This window comes from Choloepus didactylus, chromosome 2 (assembly GCF_015220235.1).
Source record: "Choloepus didactylus isolate mChoDid1 chromosome 2, mChoDid1.pri, whole genome shotgun sequence".
In the NCBI taxonomy this organism is placed as follows: domain Eukaryota; kingdom Metazoa; phylum Chordata; class Mammalia; order Pilosa; family Megalonychidae; genus Choloepus; species Choloepus didactylus.
Window position 1 is genome coordinate 6,468,939 of NC_051308.1, and position 20,726 is coordinate 6,489,664.

Genomic DNA, 20,726 nt, shown 5'->3' on the forward strand with positions numbered 1-20,726 from the left:
ATTGGAAAGGAAAAAGCAAAACTGTCTTCATTTGCAGAGATATGATTGTGTAAACCTGTGAAAATCTGCTAAATCTCATTGGTAAAAATCAAGAAGTCTGACCTTATTGGTGAGAATGTTGAAATCTCTCAACCATGCAGGAAGGAACATGATTTGAGAAGACAATTTAGAATCATCTGGTAAACTTGAAGATATGAGCATTCCGTAGTCAGCAATTCTACTTCTAGGTATTAACCCCTAAGAAATGCAGGCATGTGTGGGTCAGGACACACACCTGTAAGAATGCTCATAGCAACATTTTGCATGGGAACCCAAAGCTGGAAAAACGAGTGTCCACCAATAGTAAATAAACTACCTGTAGCTTGTTAAAACAAAGGAATACTATAAAGCAACGAAACTGAACAAATCCCAGCTACACAGACAGGATTGCATGAAGGACTTCTAAAATGTTGGCAATTTCTATTTCTTGACCTGAATGATGGTCTCATGGGTATTATACATATATTTACTTATTATATATATTACATATATATATTTTATATCCTCTTCTACAAATATATTTCTCACAATAATAAACAATCCTTACGAAACAGAAGAAATACTGAAGCATTTGTAAAGATCTGGAAAAACAAGTATTTGATCAAAAACAGGAAGAAGTTATAAAAAAAGAGGAAAAATTGAAAACTACTCTGATAATAACTTTCAAAACCATCAAGGACCACTTGACCACATAATAAGAACACTGAGAACTTCTGTGTTGCTACCAAACCACAAAGACAGACAAACCTGTGGCAGATCACTTTGGCTCATAGTTACAGTGACTCAGAAATAGTTCTACCAACAAAAATGAAAATATTCTATATTTTTTTCTCCCAATGCTATTTTCCATACTCTGTACAAACAAAAACAAACGCTAAAGAATTGTTGATAAAACTCAATTCTGGCAGCGTAAACATTCAAAGAGATGTACAATATGACTGACTTCAAGGACTTACTTGGAATGAATTTGATGTTCTGGGCAGAAATCTTGGGGCAATTAGCAGGGGTGTACCTGGCATGCTTGACAGCTGGGTCAGATCATGTTTTGACATCCCTTCCTCAATTCTTAATGCTACTCGCTATCCAAAATCTTTACCAGTAAATTTATTTCTGAGTACAAGGATCCTCTTTTACCTAATTCACATTCTCTATCATCTGAACCAATAGATGTTTCACCTCTATTTCTGACCTCCAATTCCCCCCATAACTTCCAAACTGTCAATACCACTCCAAATTTACCAACCTCCAAAGTCTAATAGTTTACTCTTGTCACTGTCTTTGAAACTCTTGCTCCACTCACTTCCCACCACCTCCCATTCACAACCCTTAGCCTCAGAAAAAGTTATAGGAAGCAATTAAAAAAAAAAAAAGATGGCATAAAGGTCCAAGTATGACAAATGATCTAGTTACACTGCACAAATGTGTGGGCAAGCTAATCAGCATTATTTCATACTTGTTTTAAGAACCTTTAGCCTGCTGGTACAGGAGCAGAGAAAGCAGGTGGCCTGAAATCAAAGCCATGAGGCCAACAATTATATATTCAAGATTTCCAGATTTTAAATACTTATTCCCATTTTCAGATGACTCCTTAGATTATAATTCAATAGATATGATCACCGGAACATATTCTAGGGACTGAATTAAGTACTAGTGATACAAAGGTCCAGCTCAGCTTCCCCTCCATAGACACTCCACAGAGTATCTCAAGTGTCTGCTTTGCTTTCTCTTTTCCCTGCTGCCTGAGCTCCCCCAAAGTCTTCCCAACTGTTCTTACTTCCTGTCTCACTTTAGTGCATTCTATCCTACTATCGAAGGTTAAAATTTTTCTAAAGCATAGTCCAAGTATGTGATAACTCTGATTAGAAACAGTCACCCATTAGCTACTGAAATAAACTACAGCTTAAGATTCAACATCGTTCAAATTTCCTTTCCATATGCCTTCACCATGGCTCCCCTCTCCTTGCACAATCCTCCCATCTGGATGTGATCTTTCTTTTGAATCCCTGCTCTTTTTTGAATCCCTGCAGTATAGCGTGTGTATGTCTGTGGCCCTTATTTTGCTCTGCTTTCTTTTGTAAATAGTGTCTTGTTCCTCCCACTCTCCCCATTAGGCAACGAGGTTTTTTAGACCAGAAATTGCACCTTGCTCCTCTTTGTATTACCTTCAGCATGAAGTACATGAGTACAAGTTAAGCACTCAAAAGAAATTATGCTAAATTGAACCAAATTGAGTATTCAGCTTATTTTTAATTGTCTCCTCACTTCATGAAGATGTGCCACATAATTCCTAGGACAACATCCAAAATCACTAGCTAAAATAATGTAAGATCTCATCTGTACTGTTAGTACCCAGACTTCATAAAAATTTTGCTGATAATTATTAAATCCTGACGTCTGTCTCATTTATGTCCTGAGATGCCATGCTTATTCTACAATACATAGTTTTGGCTTTGGTCTCTTCACGTAAAAAAGTTTTTTATTCAGCCTGTGCTCTTCCTGACCCCCAGAATGATTTGAGTTGAAGGTGACAATTCAATTGTATAAACTGAGTTTAGGCTTGTTAGTGAGCATTCAAATTCTCAGTGTTCAGGGCGTGTTTCCATCATTCCCTAAGCGAGTAGAGGTGGAATGAATCTTCACATCGTCAGTAGGTAGTGCATATAGCGCATAATGTATGTAGAGACATAGCATGTGACTCATCATTACACAGACATAAGCCATAGGTCAAATAACCTTTTTTCAGAAGAAAGAAACAGCTTAAAGTAAAACTGAGCTGAGATGAACACTCCATCAGCCCAATCATTTCTTTCCCAATGATGCTTTGCGGGAAGGCTCAGTGAAGGGTCCCCAGAGCTCTATTTCTGGAAACACCAGGTAGAAAGGCAATAGGAGGCAATCAATGCCCTGCATTGTTTTCTAGACAGCTTACACTACAGGACAGAAATGTCTAAAAGGATATTTAAATTCACTATAAAATTCTGGCCACCACAGTTTTAATTGCATACCAAATGCAAAATATTTCTCTCATTGTCTAAATCAAAAGGTTATAATTCATACTGTCTTCTTGTTTCAGGACTCAGTTATTGACCTTTAAGACTCTTTTCTAAGATAAAAGCCTTTTTCTCCAGAAAATGCATCTTTAGTCTGGGACTCTAAACTTCTAAAATTCCAACTCCTGCCTTGGGTCATATCTAAACTTCAATCCCTACCATGAACACATCCTGAGCAGTATTTCATACATAGGAATTTTAGGGCTTTTATCATTTTGATTGGCAGCTCAAAAACAATAATTTTTAGAAGTCACAAAAATGAAGAGCTACCTTCCTCCCGGAAACACAAATACACATGTTATTAAAATAAAAAAAAAAGTACTATAGGCAATTTGATTACTCAACAGCATGTCATTACAAACAAAAGCAAAGATTAGGTTGCTGTTTCCATAGTGACGACTTTATGTGGTTTAGCTATTCTGGGAATTTAACCAAAACCCAGCAGCAGGAGAAAATCATCAGCAAAAATTCTGTTACATATGGCAAATGCCAACAAAACAATGAGAGAAAAAAATACTTTAATTTTCTTTTCTGCCGAGACAAATACCTTCACTCCAAGCTGTTGGAAGAAGCATCCAGACTGTGTTGGTCACTCTGTAAGTAAACTCCAAACTAAATATTGTGAGGTTTCTTCATTCTTAGACTGAAAGAGCTGTTGGTACTCAGCCAGCTCTGCAGCACATGCATTCCCAGAATGACACTTAGACATGGACCAGAGCACATACCTCTTCCCAGGGCTCTCAGGTTATCGGTCCTGAAGGAAAACTCTTCATCTGCAGAGCTATTCTTGAGAAAGCATGCAAACGGAATCTTATTCTCTATTATACTTCTGAAGCCATGCTGATCCTGGTGTGTGCATATGTGTGAAACTTTCACAGCTCTCCTTATGGCTCAGAGTAAAGTAAGAGTTTTGTACGCAGGCAAAGAAAAGATGTGGTACTTTTTATTATTTTTTATGATGCCCACCAGTCCTATATCTGAAAGGATCAAATCAGAGGTCATCTAGTTCAAACCCTTAAATTCTCTTTTCAGTATATCCTCACAAGAACTAAGCTTGTGATCAATATTCAATATGTATTCAATACACAACGGAAATGGTGGCCTCAGAATGAATAAACAACACTAGTGACAAGGAATGCCTTACCATCCAAGGAACAAATCCTGTTATAAGTGACTCTCAACACTGAAATGAAGTTTCTTACATATAAAAAAATTGGAAAATAAACTGAAAGCTTTATATCAATGTCAAAGCTCTTGAACTTGAAAACTGTACTTAAGGTGGTTATATTAGTGAATATATTTTTATTCTTAGTAAATGTACATGGAAGTTTTATGTATTCAAGGATGATGATGTATACAACCTACTCTCAAATATTTGGAAAATAGATAGATGATTGATAGATAGATGGTAGATAGATGGATAGAACAATAGATAGAAGGAAGGAAGGAGGGAGGGAGGGAGGGAGGAAGGGAGAAAAGAAAAGACAAATGTGGCAAAATAATAAAATTGGTGGATCTAGGTGTCTGTGAGGAATGGTATGTTGAGTTCTCCATGTGAGCTCTGGATTATTTTTGCAACTGCCTGTAACTTAAAAATTATCTCAAAGTAAAAATTTTAAGGAAAAAAAAGTTAATTATCCTGCACTTAAATCTCCCTCCTTTTTACTTACTCCATCAATCTCCATTTTTTATTTCCCAAGAGATACACATTAAGCCCAGTTCTTCCCCTGCATGATGGCATCTCACAGACCTGAGAACAACTTTGCTCTGCTCTTTCCCATCCCTCACAGTCCCAGTCTTGGCTCCTCATATTCACTCTACTCTTTCTAATGTAAAATTGAGAGTTGGCCTTAATTAGGGAGATCAGATAAAAATGCCATCAGAAGCCATCAGGTAACTCAACTATGAGAGCATCTGCAGGAAAGGCCACAGGGGATGGGGACAGCTAAGGTGACCTGGAGGATGGGCCACCAGCCTGAGCGTTCAAACTCGCACACACACACACACCCACCACAGAATCACAAAACCACACACATCACACATAACACTGACACAAATATTGAGCACATACAACACACACACATATCATACACACTGGGTCTGTGTTAGTTATCCTTGGCCTAAATTACTCTGATACTGGATATTCAATTAGTAAGGTGTATCTGAAAATTTGAGGACTTGAAGAAACATTCCCTTATTACGCTGGGGGGAGGGGGGGAGGTGTGAAGCAGTCACTGTGGCCCCAGGAAATTCTGTCTAGTTATTGCAGGAATTGAGCCGGTGTACTTTCTCTTAATAGTACACAAACCAAGCTCCTAATTCTCTTATTGTTCACTACCTTCTGTCAGGTAAGCTTGTTTTTCACTCAAACGAATAAGGCACAGAAAATCAGAAGAGACACATCACAATTGAATATTAATAAAAGAAGTTAGTCCTTCATCAAAGATAAGGGTCAAATATTATAGAGGATTAAGAAAACACATTATTAACTTTTACAACCAGTAACTCTTTCCTTTGCTAAAGCATCATTGTTTTTCAAAAGAATAAAGAGTACTCTCCTTGAATGCCTTCCAAAGTGCCTATACTCTGAATTTTTCTTTTTATTAACCACACAGGCAAATCCAGGCCCTCATTGGATAGAAACAGACATTATTTGTGGCTGTGGCCCAGGTTAGGAGCTTCTTAAAATTGTATTGCAATCACTGAGGTGATGTTATAAATATCAGATGACAAAACCCTCATTTAATCACCGTAAGTTCCAGGGAACCAAGGTTTTTTTCAATTTGGTGGAAAAGTACCATTTTATGATCACATGTCTTACAGTTCTAAGGCATTTGGTTAGTGACATTTATAGAATGTAATCAGTGGCAGAGGAGTTGGATTTCCACATGGGAACTCCCCTACAAAAGCAGCTACCTTATATTATCTGTATGGATTTGAATTACTGACTCATCATTCATGAGTTTAACTCTCTTGTTACAAGTTAACATTAGTGTCTCCCATAGACACACAAGTATTCATTCCCTAGAGAAGAGAAAAGTTACCTTGTTTACCTCTGTCCAACCTCTTTGATCCAGTAGGCTTATCTGGAACAGTAAGATGGTTTAGGTTGCTACTCAACAAAGAAGTGTCGTCACTTGATAAAGAATTCAAAAATCCACTTTCTGATGTGGCAAAGCTGTTTTCTGGAGCCTGGCAACTGCTTGCATTGGAGGGTGCAGGTGAATGAACCTGCACGGCAAATGTTAGAGGTTGTCCCACATATTCGGCAGCAGAAGAAATGCTACCAGTGTCGAGCCAGGACTGTCTTTCCTTAGATAAGGAGGAAGAAAAACTGCTGGATGTATCTTCCAGGGAAGAGAAAGAACACGATGTTTCACTCGATCTGGATGGGGATGAAGATGCTTGCCGTGCATCCTATTTTTCATGAATAAAACCAAAAAAAAAGAATAAAATATGCATGACTAAACCAGCATTCTCGACATTTTGTTTTCAATGAAGAATACCCCCAGTGCTTCAAACTCTAGCCATAATAAAAGATACGAATGACAGACATTTATCCCATTCTATGGGATACACCTATCAATTCCAAGCATTCAAAAATTCAATATAGACATTATAATGCCATGTTTCAAAACCAATTTGTGTAACTTTGAATTCACAGCCTCATACCATGACTTTCCCTATTCTTCAATGCTTCCTGAAACCTTAAAATAAAGCACCTTTGAGGAAATCTTTAGAATACTCAATGACACCTTGAGCAAAGAACAAATTGCCACCCATCATTGAATTCACGCTGATCAAGCAAAAACTCTTGAGAAAGGTGATTAAGAGAAAGAAAGCAAAAGCTGGAGCCAGACAGGAAGTAAAATATTGTTAACTGGGTAGAGATCAGTGATGCGGGCAAGGCATACATATTTAAACTTCCGAGTATTTTTTGCTTATTCCTTAGCTCATGACTAATATTAGCTCATAACCCTGCAGTTAGGTGAAATAATGCTAACTCATTCTCTCTTTAGTAACTTAAAAAACCTTAATAAAGTTCCACCAAAGAAGACAAGAAAACATTTGCAAGCTCCTAATTCATTAAACAGAAACCCCAAACTGGACCACCACAGACTATGAAAAGTGGGTTGATGATGATGATGCAAGAATCTTCTACCAGAAGTTCCTAACTTATAATCCAAGGGTGAATGATGATCCTTAATGACATTTTACCTGTCCATGGGGAAAACACTGATGTAAGATCACCAGTTGTTCTCTCTTGGGAAGTACTTCATTTATTCTGACATTTTATCCCTGTTGCATCTTGATGCTAAGCTATATACCTTCCAGTGGGAAATGATTACACAGTAGTAGATAAAACTCTTTATTTTTTTGGAGTTTTTTGTAATGTTCCATACAGCAGAACAAATATTTTTCCACTTAATGTTGTTCCTCCATTTTTAATTCTATTGGCCAATAAAATCCCAAAATCTAGGCACCACTGCTCTATCGGTCATCTTATACATCTATATAAGACAGAGAAGGCATTTTATGGCTCAGCTCTATAACTATGGGATCATTCTATGGGATACGCCTGTCAATTCCAAGCATTCAAAAATTACCAAGAAACTAGCAGGAAAGAGATTGTTAGAGGGAGGAAACCCATGAGGCAACCAGGATCCTCTGTCAAACCCTCAGAATCAGTACAACCAACTAAGTATAGTTGACTTTATTCCAAACCAAGAGGGGATCAAGAATTATGCAGGTTCTAAGCTCAGCGTTCTGATGGGAAAAGCCAGTATTTATCTAATGTATGCAACTGACTACATATTACACATAGATTATCAAAGAATAAATTAATTTTTAAGAAGCATTTCATTAACATATCTAGTGAAGTCTAATGCATCATACACATCTTCTCGATAATACTATATTTGCACAGATTGGAAAACTTTCCATTCAGGATTGTGTCAAGTGGCTTGGGAGCTGGTTGCCTTAAATCTCTCAGACCACTTAACAACTAAGAGATCAAAGATCTGTAATTCACTAATAATACCTTAGTGATCTGAAGGAGGTAATGCATGCCTGCCAAACTGTCCAAATAAATGTCAAGACAGTTTACTTACTAGCAGGGTCTACAAAATAAATATTTTAAAAAGTACCCATTCTGACTCAATCCTGACCCGTTTCCCCATTGTGAACTATTTTAGTAAAACTCAGCTTCCATGTGACTGGTTCCCTATTCTGAAAAGAGACCAAGCGCGAGCTTTTCCTGTTGTTCCTGCTGATACTAGTCTAACTTGATTATACCAAAATAGGTTATTTGAACAAAAGATCAAGCACAAAGTCGTTGTTGCAGCACTTTCTGTAAGTCCTTTTGAACCTTAAAACTCTGCTTATTTGGATATCTGTGACACCCAAGGCTCAGAGTTAGGGCTCTGCAGCTCTGTAAGTTAGCATTACTCCATACTGTAACTGTTAAAGTAGCTGAAAAAGAGATCAAATTTCAGTTAGGGAGACGAATGACATGGACTTGGTTAGGACCAAGGTAAATTAGAAAACATGATAAAGGATGATATTGACTGTATTTTAAAACTCCAACATCTGTGTGAGACCAAAGTAAGAGGTTTATTTGGTATAAAAGTTATATTTTCTGTGGCACACTATCTAATTTAACCTGTCTGGTCAGTTTATTTAAATAATGCAATTACATGGAACCTAGAATAGGGAATGAATTCTTGTTATTCTGCACAGGCTAATGTAATACCCCAATACCCCAATACATCCCAGAAAATTGGGGGCAGAAACTAAAAACATATTTGCAAAGTTCCCTTGAGGGACTGGGGAAAAATGTGGAAATATTAAACTTCCCCATCTGGGGAATTCCTGATACTCTTGAAAGCATTAGGGACTCCCAATTTAATAAGTCAATCCTGGGCTTGAGAGACTAAGCCTACTTATAATTATATCTAAGAGTCACCCCCAAGAACCTCTTTCGTTGCTCAGATGTGGCCTCTCTTGCTAAGCCAACTCTGCAAATAAACTCACTACCCTCCCCACTACATGGGGAATGACTCCCAGGGGTATATATCTCCCTGGCAACATGGGACATAACTCCTAGGGATGAGCCTGGCCCTGCCATTGTGGGATTGAGAAAGCCTTCTTGACCAAAAGGGGGAAGAGAAATGTAACATATAAAGTTTCAGTGGCTGAGAGATTTCATATACAGTTGAAAGGTCATTCTAGAGGTTATTCTCATGCATTTTCTAGATATTCCTTTTTAGTTTCTAGCGTATTAGAATAGCTAGAAGGAAATGCCGGAAGCTGTTGAATAGTAATACAGTAGCCTTGATTCTCAATGATGATTGTATAACTATACAGCTTTTATCATAGGACCGAGTGATTGTGCAAACCTTGTGATTGACACTCCCTGGATCCAGCGTATGGACAGACGAGTAATAAAAAAAAGGACAAAAAAAAATATATATATATATAAATAAGGGGGGGGGGGGTTAAGGGGTATGGGATATTTTGGGTGTTCTTTTTTATTTTTATATTTTTAAAAATTTTCATTGTTTTTTGAGGGGAGTAATGAAAATGTTCTAAAATTGATTGTGGTGATGAATACACAATATATGATGACACCGTGAGCCACTGATTACATACTTTGGATGGATTATGGTGTGTGAATATATCTCAATAAAATTGCATTAAAAAAAAATCTGCTTAAAGGGTAAAGGAAAGACACATGAATATATTTGTGGTAGGATTCAAGCACCAGGCCAACCTTTCAATCCATCTTTCCTAGGCATTGTGTAACATTTATAAATTTGTTTTTAAAATGGAAAAAAAGGATAGTGAAAGAAAAAAAGAAAAAGAAGGAATGAGGAGAACTGGAGAGAAGGGAAAAAGAAATGAGAAAAAGACTGACTGGAGGTAGGAGACAGTAAAATCCTCATCGAGCCTTTCATACAAGTCCTTAATTAGAGAACATACCAGGATTAGAGGGAGTTTTAAATAGAATAAAATACAGAAAGGAAGGGGGGGAGATAATGATTGAGAGATTGAATCTGGCAACCCATTGTAGAGAATTTAGTATGTAAAAGTGCTTTGTAGATACTGCAGTGTTAAATTATGGTTCATTATTTCTACCATCCCACAGCTACCAATGGCTGTATGTCAGAGAACTCTTAGCTCAGAACCTTCTATGAACCATCCTTATGATATATTCTTAAACCCCCCTCAATGTAAGTAAAATGAACATAGAAAGGAGTGGCAGTCTCTCCACTGGCAACCTTGCTTGGCTAACCTGAGTCCATCCTTCAATTATCAGTTCAAATGCCAGCTCCTCCAAGAAGCCTTCCCTGATAGCCTGACAGCAAAGGAGGTACTTCTGCCCAGTAGGTCCCAAGCACCTTGTGCTTACCTCTGTCATACAAGATGGAATATCATTTTATTTTTCACCTCTATTGTAATTGCTGGATTGTCTTGTTCACTTTTTTTTGGTGAGTTACAGGTGAACAGAGGTATAGTTAATCTTTTTGCATCTCCTTTTTCTTGCATCTATGCTGACATAGTCGGTAACAAATTAATGCCAACAAAGCATGTTTTAGAGAGCCAGCTATCTGCAGAAAACCAACCCAGAGTAGTTCAGCCTTTCATCAGCTAGCTTCCTGAAATTCTCCATAAAGTTGCTATGGGTGATTTTTCCTAATTCTAGGATATAGGAGAAACTGGTACCAACTACAATGCAAAGCAGTCCCACAACATTTTCTTGTAATCTCAAAAAAATAAATCATTGTTTTATTTAATAAGACAGAATGAATGTATGTTGGTTCATTCATTTCAAAACATCTGGGTTTTAAATATTTCGTTTTTAATGAGAAAATTAAACACATTTCAAAGATCCTAGTTTTAAACAACAGACTATATATAATGATTAAATAAAATAATCAATATTTCCTTTTCCCATTTCCTGTATAAGACATTTGTTATTTATTGAAGAAATTCAGTTTAATTACTTGGCAAATGTTAGTTAGTTCTAAAATATATTTCTTTGTATTGTTTTAAAAACACAAGTTTGGTATGATAAAAAATAGTTTAAAATAGATATCCAAAGCCTGTAATTAGGAAGTGAGTCAGCATATAAATTTTAAACAACATTAGCCAAAGTATATGAAAGAAAGGAAGAAAAGAAGAAAGGAAGAAAGGAAGAAAGAGAGAATAGAGGAAAAGAAGAGGGAGGGAGCAATGGAAAGAGAGAGAGAGACAGAGAGAGAGAAAAAACATAAAAAATTCTTAAGACTAAACACAATATAACCAAATAAGAAAAAGACTGGAAAACACATGGCTTTTCTTTCCTTATATTGGCCATATTAATAAAAACAAACTAGTCAACTGCTATTGAGACCTAGGATGTACTATGTTTGTTACTTCTACCATATGCCAGTAGAAACATAAGAAAACAGAAGACCTATTTCCACCCACTCATCCCCATAACCTTCTGCTCAACCTTGGACAATGAGCTGAGAGGAGACCCATTCCTTGCTCCACTCTTGGTACCCAACTGACCTTGGAGAAGTCACCTTCCCTCCAAGTCCTATTCTACTGGCTTCCTTCCTCTGCCATTCTCCACCAGAGTCCCTCCTCCAAACACAAAACAGATCACAAGAGTCCCCTGTTGAAAATCCTCTAATGATTGTCCATCTCAAGTGGAAAAATACCCATAGACTTCATCACAGCCGAGAAGGCTTACATGAATTCCCACCCACCCCTCTATCTACATTCCTTTCCTTCTCCCCACCCACCCACCCTTTTCCAGCCACACTGGCCCACCAGCACATCTCTGGTTCCTTGTGCCTGGAAGGCTCTCCCTCTAGAGCACTGGGTGGCTGCCACTTTCCCATCACTTGTTCTCAACTCAAATATCACAACCTCAGCAGGGTCTTCTCTGACAGTCCTGGAAATTCTTCACCTGTGACCCCAGCCACTCCCTACCACATTGCTCTATCTTATCTTCTTCATAGCACTTATCAGTACCTGAGATTATTTGTTTGAATTATAAATTCACTGTCCCTCTTCCTCAACTTAGAACTTACGGTGCTCAAGGTTGACTTGTGCAGTTCAGTAACCAAGGTTTGCAACAGGGCCTGGTACTTGCTCAATACACAAAATTATTTAGCAGTCACCTGACTGACTCAGATTTATGAAGAGGAGCAAGTGATACAACATAAAAGAATATTTATGATAAAACCTAAACGGTTTGCAAATATTGTTTATGATCATGTTTACTTCTCTGGAACTTAACTTCCTCATTTATAAAATGAATATGGGATTTTGGTGAGAGTCAAATGAAATCATCCTTCTCACATCTGTAGGGAAGCACAAGGCAAGTGCAAAGCAGTATCTTTCTAACATTTGGGGGAATATTTGCAGAGCAACCAATCTGCAGAGGGTATGGATGAAGTCACGATAACCACCCACTCCCCTATCTCCCGTTTATTAAATAAGCATCTCTTTAGTTTCAAACATGTGCCAGACTTAGTGATAAATGCTATGGGCAAAGGAAAAATATTGAAACTGCCTCTGACTTTAAGAATTTAATAATTAGAGAAATAAACCAGATACACAAAATATATAATGCAGGGCAGATTGTGATAACGACATGAAAAAGGTGCTGGGGGAGAAAATAAAACAGGCTATAGGAATACAGAAAATTCAGGAGAGAGCAGATTATCCTGATTTAGAAGACTACAGAAGCTTTGATGAAGCTTGATAAATGTCTTTCAAGACCATTTGAACCTGGTCTTGAAAGATATTTAGAAGGCAGAAGTGCGGTAGGGGTGGGTGGTTCCTGCAAGTGGAGAAACTTTATAATTAACGATGCAAGAGCAGGAAAATATGGAACACATTTGGGGAGAGGCAGGCAGTTTATTTGGCTGAGACAAAGGAGGAATCAGTAACAAGACTGCAATGGCAATCTGAAGAAAGCCCAAGGGCCTTAACCATGAAGCCAAAGGGTTCTTGAGTTAATCTGATAAACAATGAGGAGTCATTGAAAGGTTTTGTGCAAATCAATAAATACTGTCAGAAGTATGCTTTGGGAAGACTAATTTGGAGGTGGTTTCTAAGAAGAGAGAGAGACAAGAAACAGGGGGAGAAAATGGCCTTCTATTTCGATCACCCAGGCAGTAGCTAATGGGAACTAGGACTAGGGCAGAGGTGGTGGGACAGGCAGGAGGGGACAGGCTGGGAGGGGCTGTGGGACAGAATCACCAGAAGACAGCAGTGAGAAGACACGAACTGCCAAAGTTAGATGCAAAAATATAAAACTAACTTTAGAAAAGACTTAGAATCATTCAATGTTCAGCCATAACTCCTGAGGAGGAAGGATGAATTTTTCTATCTTTTCTCTGTACATGTAGTCCCTGGCATTTTTTTCATGCAACACTCCCATATGCAATCATTTCTATTATTTTTATTGATGTCAGAAATATCAAGCAGCCTTTAGTAAACAGCTGCACAAGCGTTGTCCTGTTAAGATTAAATCTGAATTTCTAAAACTGGTTTTACCTCTTTCTGTGTCTAATCTTTGATTATCTCCACCTACCTACCCACCACTGGTCAATGGGCCACCATTTGCAAGGTTTATTTTTACTTATTGCTTCTTTGGTCTGCCTTAGTCAATTATTTCGAACAGAAAGGAATCATACTTCTGAGAGGACTATTATGTTAAAATATCTCCACAGCTGCTTGAAGCTGGGATTATAAATATTTATCTTCCCTTTTCTCTCATAGCTGATCCACCTATTGGGTGGTCTAGCTACTAAACATATTCCAAGTCTGACCATTCCATTTCTCAAATACCCACCTGCTATCCCCTGATTCAAATCACTACACTGGTGGCAATCCCCACACTCCCTTCAGGTTTCCCTGCTTCTGCAGGAACCCCCAACCCCAGCCCCCAGGGTGTCTTCAGCACTGCAGCCTGTGTGATCCTTTTAAAAAGAAATTCAGTTACATCCCTCCTCTGCTCAATACCTGCCTAAGGCTCCCCTCGCCACTCAGAATGTCAAGGTCGGTAAACACAGATCCTTAATCGGCTCCACTACCCTCTGACTTCATTTCCCACCCGCTCGTCTTGCCTCTCACTGCTCCAGCACACTGGACCCCTTGCTTCACCTTGTACACCCAAGGGCACCTGGACTGACAGTTCCTTGCTTGGAAACCTCCCACCCGAGGCGTCCACCTAGCTGACCCTCACTCCTTCTTCCAAGTTCTTTGCTCAGATCTTAGCTCTTAAAGACCCTGTCCTGACTCCCCTATTCGCTGGGGGCAATGTGACGTCCACACCCAGCATTTCCACTCTCTTGCCCTGTCGCCTTATGCTGACACAGCAGCTATTTCACTTACTTAGTACATTGATTGCTAATATCAGTCTCCTGCGACCAGAAGTTAAGTTCCGTGAAGGGCATGAATCATCGTTTGTTTTATTCATTGAATGGAGACAAATATTTAGAACAGGGGCTAAGTGAATTATTAAATGAATGAGTAAACAGATCAGGTCATCAAGCGATGCTTTTTGAAATTAAACTTAGAAGAAAAATAAGTGAAACAGTTTCAGTGAGCTCTTAAATTACTTTGTACAGTACAGCATCATCAGATTTGAAACATGAATGAAGTTGGTTCCTTTTTTGCTCTTTTGTGAGTTTGAGTATCAGGCATAATGATTTCTACCAATTATCTTTCAGAGGGAAACCCACAGACTCCTTTCTATTCCAGGCCTCCTTGCTAATAAGCCTGTTAAAATGCTCCCCATTTCTATTTCTAATTCTTCTACAAATAAATGAATGACCTTTCCAATATCAATCTTCTCAAAAAAAAGGGACATAAACAAAATTCTCTTACCCACTCAAGGATAACCCTAAAAGTTTCTTTATTCTCTTGGGGAACGTGGTTGAGCCTCTTTGAAGGAGAAGTCAAATGAGTCTGACGCTGAAGTTACACTAAACTGTTTAATCTTCCTCTGCAGCAGTTAGAATGATTGAACACTACACTAAATGTTTAATTTAAAATTTTAAAATTTCTTTCCAAATTAATTTTCCAGAAGACAATTGTTTTATACTTTCAAGCTCATCACTCCAAAATGAAAGTTCATTACCCAAAATAACTTTAGAAAGCAAGCAAGTACATGGAAAAAAAAAATTTTTTTTCAGGCTTGATTCACACTCTGGATGAAAGTTACCATGACTTTTCTAATTTCATCTATTTAAATAAAAAGCTGAAATGTTATTTTAACCAAGTGCCTTGCGTGTCTGTCTTTCAGAAACAAGAGAAAACAGAAACAAAATCTGTTTGGGAAATATGTGAGCTGGAGAAACATATTGTTTCTATGGGGAAAAAAAAATCTAACTGTTCAACATTTATCTGACTAATTCCAATATATTTCTTTAGAAATATTTTAGTCCCTAGTGGTCTGCCAAATAATGCTCAATTTAGAACTTGAAGAAATTGTTTGATTGATGAGCCAGACAATTCTAAAGAATCCTGTGACTTCAGTGACCTAACTTAATGGTCTCAGAAGCCTCCTTTCAATTTCTGTTGTGAAATAAGCATTCAGGGAGATTCCATCGCAACCTCAAGTTAGACTGGTATTGTGGAAAGCAATTGAGACATGACCTTTCACCCAAAAAGACAATTTGGTTGCCTTTATTATCATCAAGTAAAGTTGTAGGTGCCTGACGATACTCTTGGTAGCTTAAGACCCTAGTTTGCCACTAGAAAACTGAAAATCACAGTATTTTAGGGGTAAAATAAATCACAGAAGAGTCATATGGGGGGGGCAGGATGGGAGGGAGAGAGAATTTCAGGAAGAGATGGAAGGAGAAGCAACCAAATTCTTCTGTTTCAGGTTAAAATAAGAGGGGTGGGGGTAAAGAAGGAGTAAGGAGGGAGGAAGAGAAAGAAACTAAACAAAAATATTCCTTCTCTAATAAATCACCAAAAAGAAACATATTTTGAAGACCTGTTCTGTGCAAGGTTGATGACTTCTTTAGGAGTAAAAGGGTGATTCTCCATCAAAAAAAGTTGCTAAAGGCTCATAATACACCTCAGGGTCTGACGAGATCATTAAGTTTGATAATACAAAGAATATAAAAGCCTTTTCTAAATTCAGAAACTGATTTTAAAAGAGGAGAAATATTACATTAAGGGAAAGCTATAAATATATTGTAAGCCTAGTTCAAAAATCAGTCTAACTTTTACCATGTCCAAAGTTGAATTTTATTTATATCTTGCTTAATTTTGGCTTATTTGATTCAATAGAGATTTTAATAAGCATATTTGTTCTACAAATAGTTATTTCTGATCTTGGCCATTAGTCAAGTAAATGACAAAAGTGTTCACAATTCTCAAGAGTCAGTGTGTAAAAACAGTAACAAGTCATTGTTTAAATGATCAATTTAATGTCTTAAACCCAAGAACTGACAAAACACAAAAAAGTGCAAACGTTACCAGAAAAAAAATAGAAAATTCTGACAAAAACATTTTGGTTAAGTAGAAGATCTACTGTAACATGTTGGAATGCATGGCCATTTGGGTGTAAGGAGGGACAAGCACTGGGGGATAGTGGAAAGGACATGTACTGTACAGACAGACAGCCTGGGGCCCACACATTGTGTGCTCCAGTCACTGGGTGTCTGTTCAGGCCATTCAACCTCTCTGAACCACAGTTTCTTTATCCATGAGATAGGCATGATAATATCTACCACCTCATAAAGTGGGGTTGGGAGATAATTTTTTAAACCAGAAACAAAGGCACTCACCACAATGGAAGAGACAGATAAATCTGATACATTAAAACCTAGAACATCTGTTTACAAAAAGAAACCAAAAAAACACAGAGTTTAAAAATTTAAAAAAAGCCATGGTGTAAGAGAGGTTAGCCTCACTTATGACTGACAAAATACTAATACAGGAAATAATAAACAAAGTAATCTTCTAAATCAAAAATTAATAATAATAACAGTAAAGATGTAAGAAATGGGCAAAAGACTTAAGCAGACCCTTCACAAAAAAGAAAATCCAAATGACTGATACACATGAAAAGATGCTTGGCTATATTAGTAATCAGAGAAATGCAAATTAAAGAATTTTACTTCTCAGGGTTGTTTGGGGGATTAAATGATCATATATTTAAAGCAGCTGGCATAAGACCTGGCACATGGTAAGTGCTAAAAACCATTAATCAGCTTGCCCAATAATTCTTTTCTGACCCTTTCTAGTGGTCTGTACTATTGTGTTAATGAGCATCCCAATATGAAGCAATTCTCCATAGTCTCGGGGTCTAATGATAACCCCTGCTCCACTGCATATATATATAGCTCTCTACTTTGGTTTCTCGATTCTTACGTGGTCTGAGCATACTAAGCTTAGAGTCAAGTTGGGACTCCCCTATACTGAATATACAGATTCATCCCTCATGGGAATTTAAAGCACTAATTTCACTCCTGGCTTCCTGCGATCTTTCTGATTCTCATTTTCTCCTTACACTGTATTCTTCATCACCTTTAAGTTCATTTTACATTTTTACCATGCATGTACCTCCAGGCACAGCACTTAAAATTCTTTCTGAGTGCAGGTGCGGTATAAATACAAATTTAAAAACAAGTCTTTGCAAGCAGTAACCTGCTACCTAGAAGCCCTTTGAAGGACCGTGTGCTCACAAAACATGATACGTCTGCGATTTGGGCACCAATATACTGGTGGGTTGGAACAGAGAAAGCTCAAAATCAGCATCCTGAGAACTGCACTTGCTCTTTGGCAGCTACCTTCATTTAGACTCTTCTAAAAATTTATTGGCCAAGGTAGCGTCTATGAGTTTGGAAGGAATGGTGTCCATGCATTTGATGGATGGCCCACAGACTTGTTACAACTGCACATACCAAAGGAGCTGGAGTCTCCAATGAGTAAGGAAGGGGTGGTGACTCCACCGCTATTTCAGGATCTTCCTGCTCACTTTCACTGTAGCATTCTACAAGAAAAATGAAAATGCTTAATGTTTTAAACCTGCCATCACTTACCCCTAAAGCATGAGCAGAGGTCTTTCTCCATCTGATACTGCAATTTCAATCCAATTCAGAAAGTACTTATCCAGTGAGCTACCAGGTGCAAGGAAATCATGTAAGGGTAAAAATGAATGGCCAAGACAAGTACTCTGGAAGTGGACCAAGTGTAGCTCAGGTTAAATAAAATAATTCCCCAGAAGAGGTGTGGGCCATGTACTAAGAGAGGATAGACTCAATAATGATTAATTCTAATCACAGGAATCATAATGAGCGGCGACTAGCAAGATAAGTAAGCTGTCAATGGTGCAAACAGGGGAGGGAGTACTAGCAGCTGGGGGAGCAGACTGAGCCAAAGGTATAGAGACCCCTAGAAAAGAAAGCTGGAAGGTCACTCGGGCACACATCATGGAAGGAGGAGTTTTTCATGCAATTTTTTTTCTCACAACTTATAAATGTATTTCAAAAATACAATGGGTGTTTAAAATACAGTGGGAAAAGAGGACCATAAGATCATTAGGACACGGATTACACCATGTTATAGTCTGCTTCTTTACCGTTTTAAATCAAGTTGCCACTTTTCCATTTCTGAATGTAAGAGATTATGATTTTTGTTACCAAAAGATATAACTCTCACATATGTCACCGATTAATACTACAAATTTAAATAAGATCTTGCATGAACTACAAACATATAACACTGGTGCAAAGAATTAATAGTAGAGCAATATGAGGGAGAATGTCTATTGCAAGCTACGGACTATGGTTAACAGTAATATTTTAAAATTCTTTCATCAACAGTAACTGTTGTACCACACCAATACTAGGGGTCAATAATAGAGGTATAAGGAATATGGAGTATTTTGGGTTTTTCTTTTTTCTGGTGTCTATCTGACAATTTTCTTTTTGGAGCAATGAAAAGGGTCTAAAATTGAGTGTGATGATTGCACGACTAAGTGATGATACTGTGAGATACTGATTGTGTACTTTGGATGGAATATATGATAAGTGAATATGTCTCAATAAAATCTGCCAAAAAAAAAAAGATATAGCTCTCTACTTTTGTTTCTCGATTCTTATGTGGTCTGGGCATTTTAGAAACAGCACCAGCTCTGTGGCCCAGGCACCAAATGCCTCCCCTTTCTCAGTGCTAAAGAGTAATTGCATCATTAAGAAGAATTAAACTCCTGCAGTTTTTGAACCCTGATAGCTAGAGACTGGGCTATAAAATACGGCCTGTGCCGCAGTCTTTCAATTTCCGGCACAATCTTAGGGCACTTAGTGTCATCATACACCTGGTGGAACTATTAAAATATCAGAGAGGAAAGAGTGGGATAGAAGTTGTCTGACTAGATCGTGACTAGCTCAGTGAAATGTGTGTCTATGAGTAAGAACTCAGTTATGTGGGGCAATGAAACATTTGCGTTGGCAATTATTTGAGATGTGGGTGAAACCTAGAGCCACTAAAGTGTGGGTGAAGTGTGAAAAGCAGTCATAGCCAGCAGGGGAAGCTGTATTCCACGGTGGTAAGTCTTTGTGAATATGTCTGTCTCTACGTATTTTCAGATAATTTTAAATGCCAAAGTGTGTTTTGTGAGGATCAGCCTATACATAGAACTTGACACTGGTTTTTCATCCCGATTCAGACATTCCAATAGTCTTGCAAAATTTTCAAAAATTTAAAATAGGACATACCTTCATCCTTTGCTGTGGAAACATGATGGATTACAGCTAATCCAAGTTTATTTAACCACCTAAAATTCAAATAGAAAATAAATAAGTAAATGTTTGGCCAAAAAGATTGGCTCCCTGTCCCTTCACCTTACCCCTACACACTGGAAAAAGGTCTTATGCCAGATTTTGTAGTGAAATGAAGTCATAATTCTACTGTCACTCTGAACATTTCCAGAAATAGCATAGATTTGTGGCATCGAAATCCAAGTTGCCTGGTTTGACAATACTTTCCTTACTCAGGGCATCATTCATAAGATATGAGATGAGGTGACCCACTAATCAGTTGATTAATATGGGCAACTAAATTAGATATTATAAATATGTATGATCAAATATAGCTTCTTTTGTAACTGTGCATTTGAAATTTTTAGCAGCTATTAAAACCTTTTTCTTTTAATTTAGTAACTTGATACAACATGAAGTGGTAACTCCATAATTCCTAATAATAAATTATTAAAACAATAAAGAAAAAAAATTTTTTAATGAGGAACATTTTTATGTCCATTGATTAAAGATCTGGCTACTGCTTGTCAGGTATTCTTAAGCTGGGGAAAATTTTAATTCCCTGCAGAATTTTGAGTAAGGGAAAAATTGGCAATGCCCTATCTACTATTGATTACTATTTTATTGGCAGCAAATATAATTAAGCATTAATAGCAAAAACAGAACTAGAGAAACCTTAAGGAACTCTAACTTATGATTTTGGGTTATTGTAGTTGCTTCTCAGGGATTTACTTAGGAATATATTTTGAAACGCAAATTTTTAAAAGGCAAGATATGAAATTTGTCTGTTTCATATTTTCCTAGCTATGTAATCTTATAGTTAAAGGGAAAACATTATGGGGGGTGGGGGTGG

At 37.6% G+C, this 20,726-nt stretch overlaps 2 protein-coding genes across 13 annotated transcripts in view; one reads left to right on the forward strand and one right to left on the reverse strand.

The window, feature by feature from the left end:
- OPRM1 (opioid receptor mu 1) overlaps window positions 1-20,726 on the forward strand; it is a 177,434-nt gene that overhangs the window by 128,975 nt on the left and 27,733 nt on the right. The gene's annotated exons all lie outside the window — the stretch shown is intronic.
- The window catches only part of IPCEF1 (interaction protein for cytohesin exchange factors 1), a 162,706-nt gene that overhangs the window by 25,189 nt on the left and 116,791 nt on the right, over window positions 1-20,726 (reverse strand). For 9 of the 12 annotated variants that reach the window (XM_037819961.1, XM_037819939.1, XM_037819904.1 and 6 more), the window contains 3 exons: window positions 19,832-19,890; window positions 18,017-18,105; window positions 6,134-6,506 (listed from right to left, as the gene is read on the reverse strand). In XM_037819961.1, coding sequence (XP_037675889.1) covers window positions 6,134-6,506; window positions 18,017-18,105; window positions 19,832-19,890 — 521 coding nt within the window. The remainder of the gene's footprint in view (window positions 1-6,133; window positions 6,507-18,016; window positions 18,106-19,831; window positions 19,891-20,726) is intronic. The other 3 variants (XM_037819981.1, XM_037819970.1, XM_037819990.1) reach the window with 1 other exon arrangement.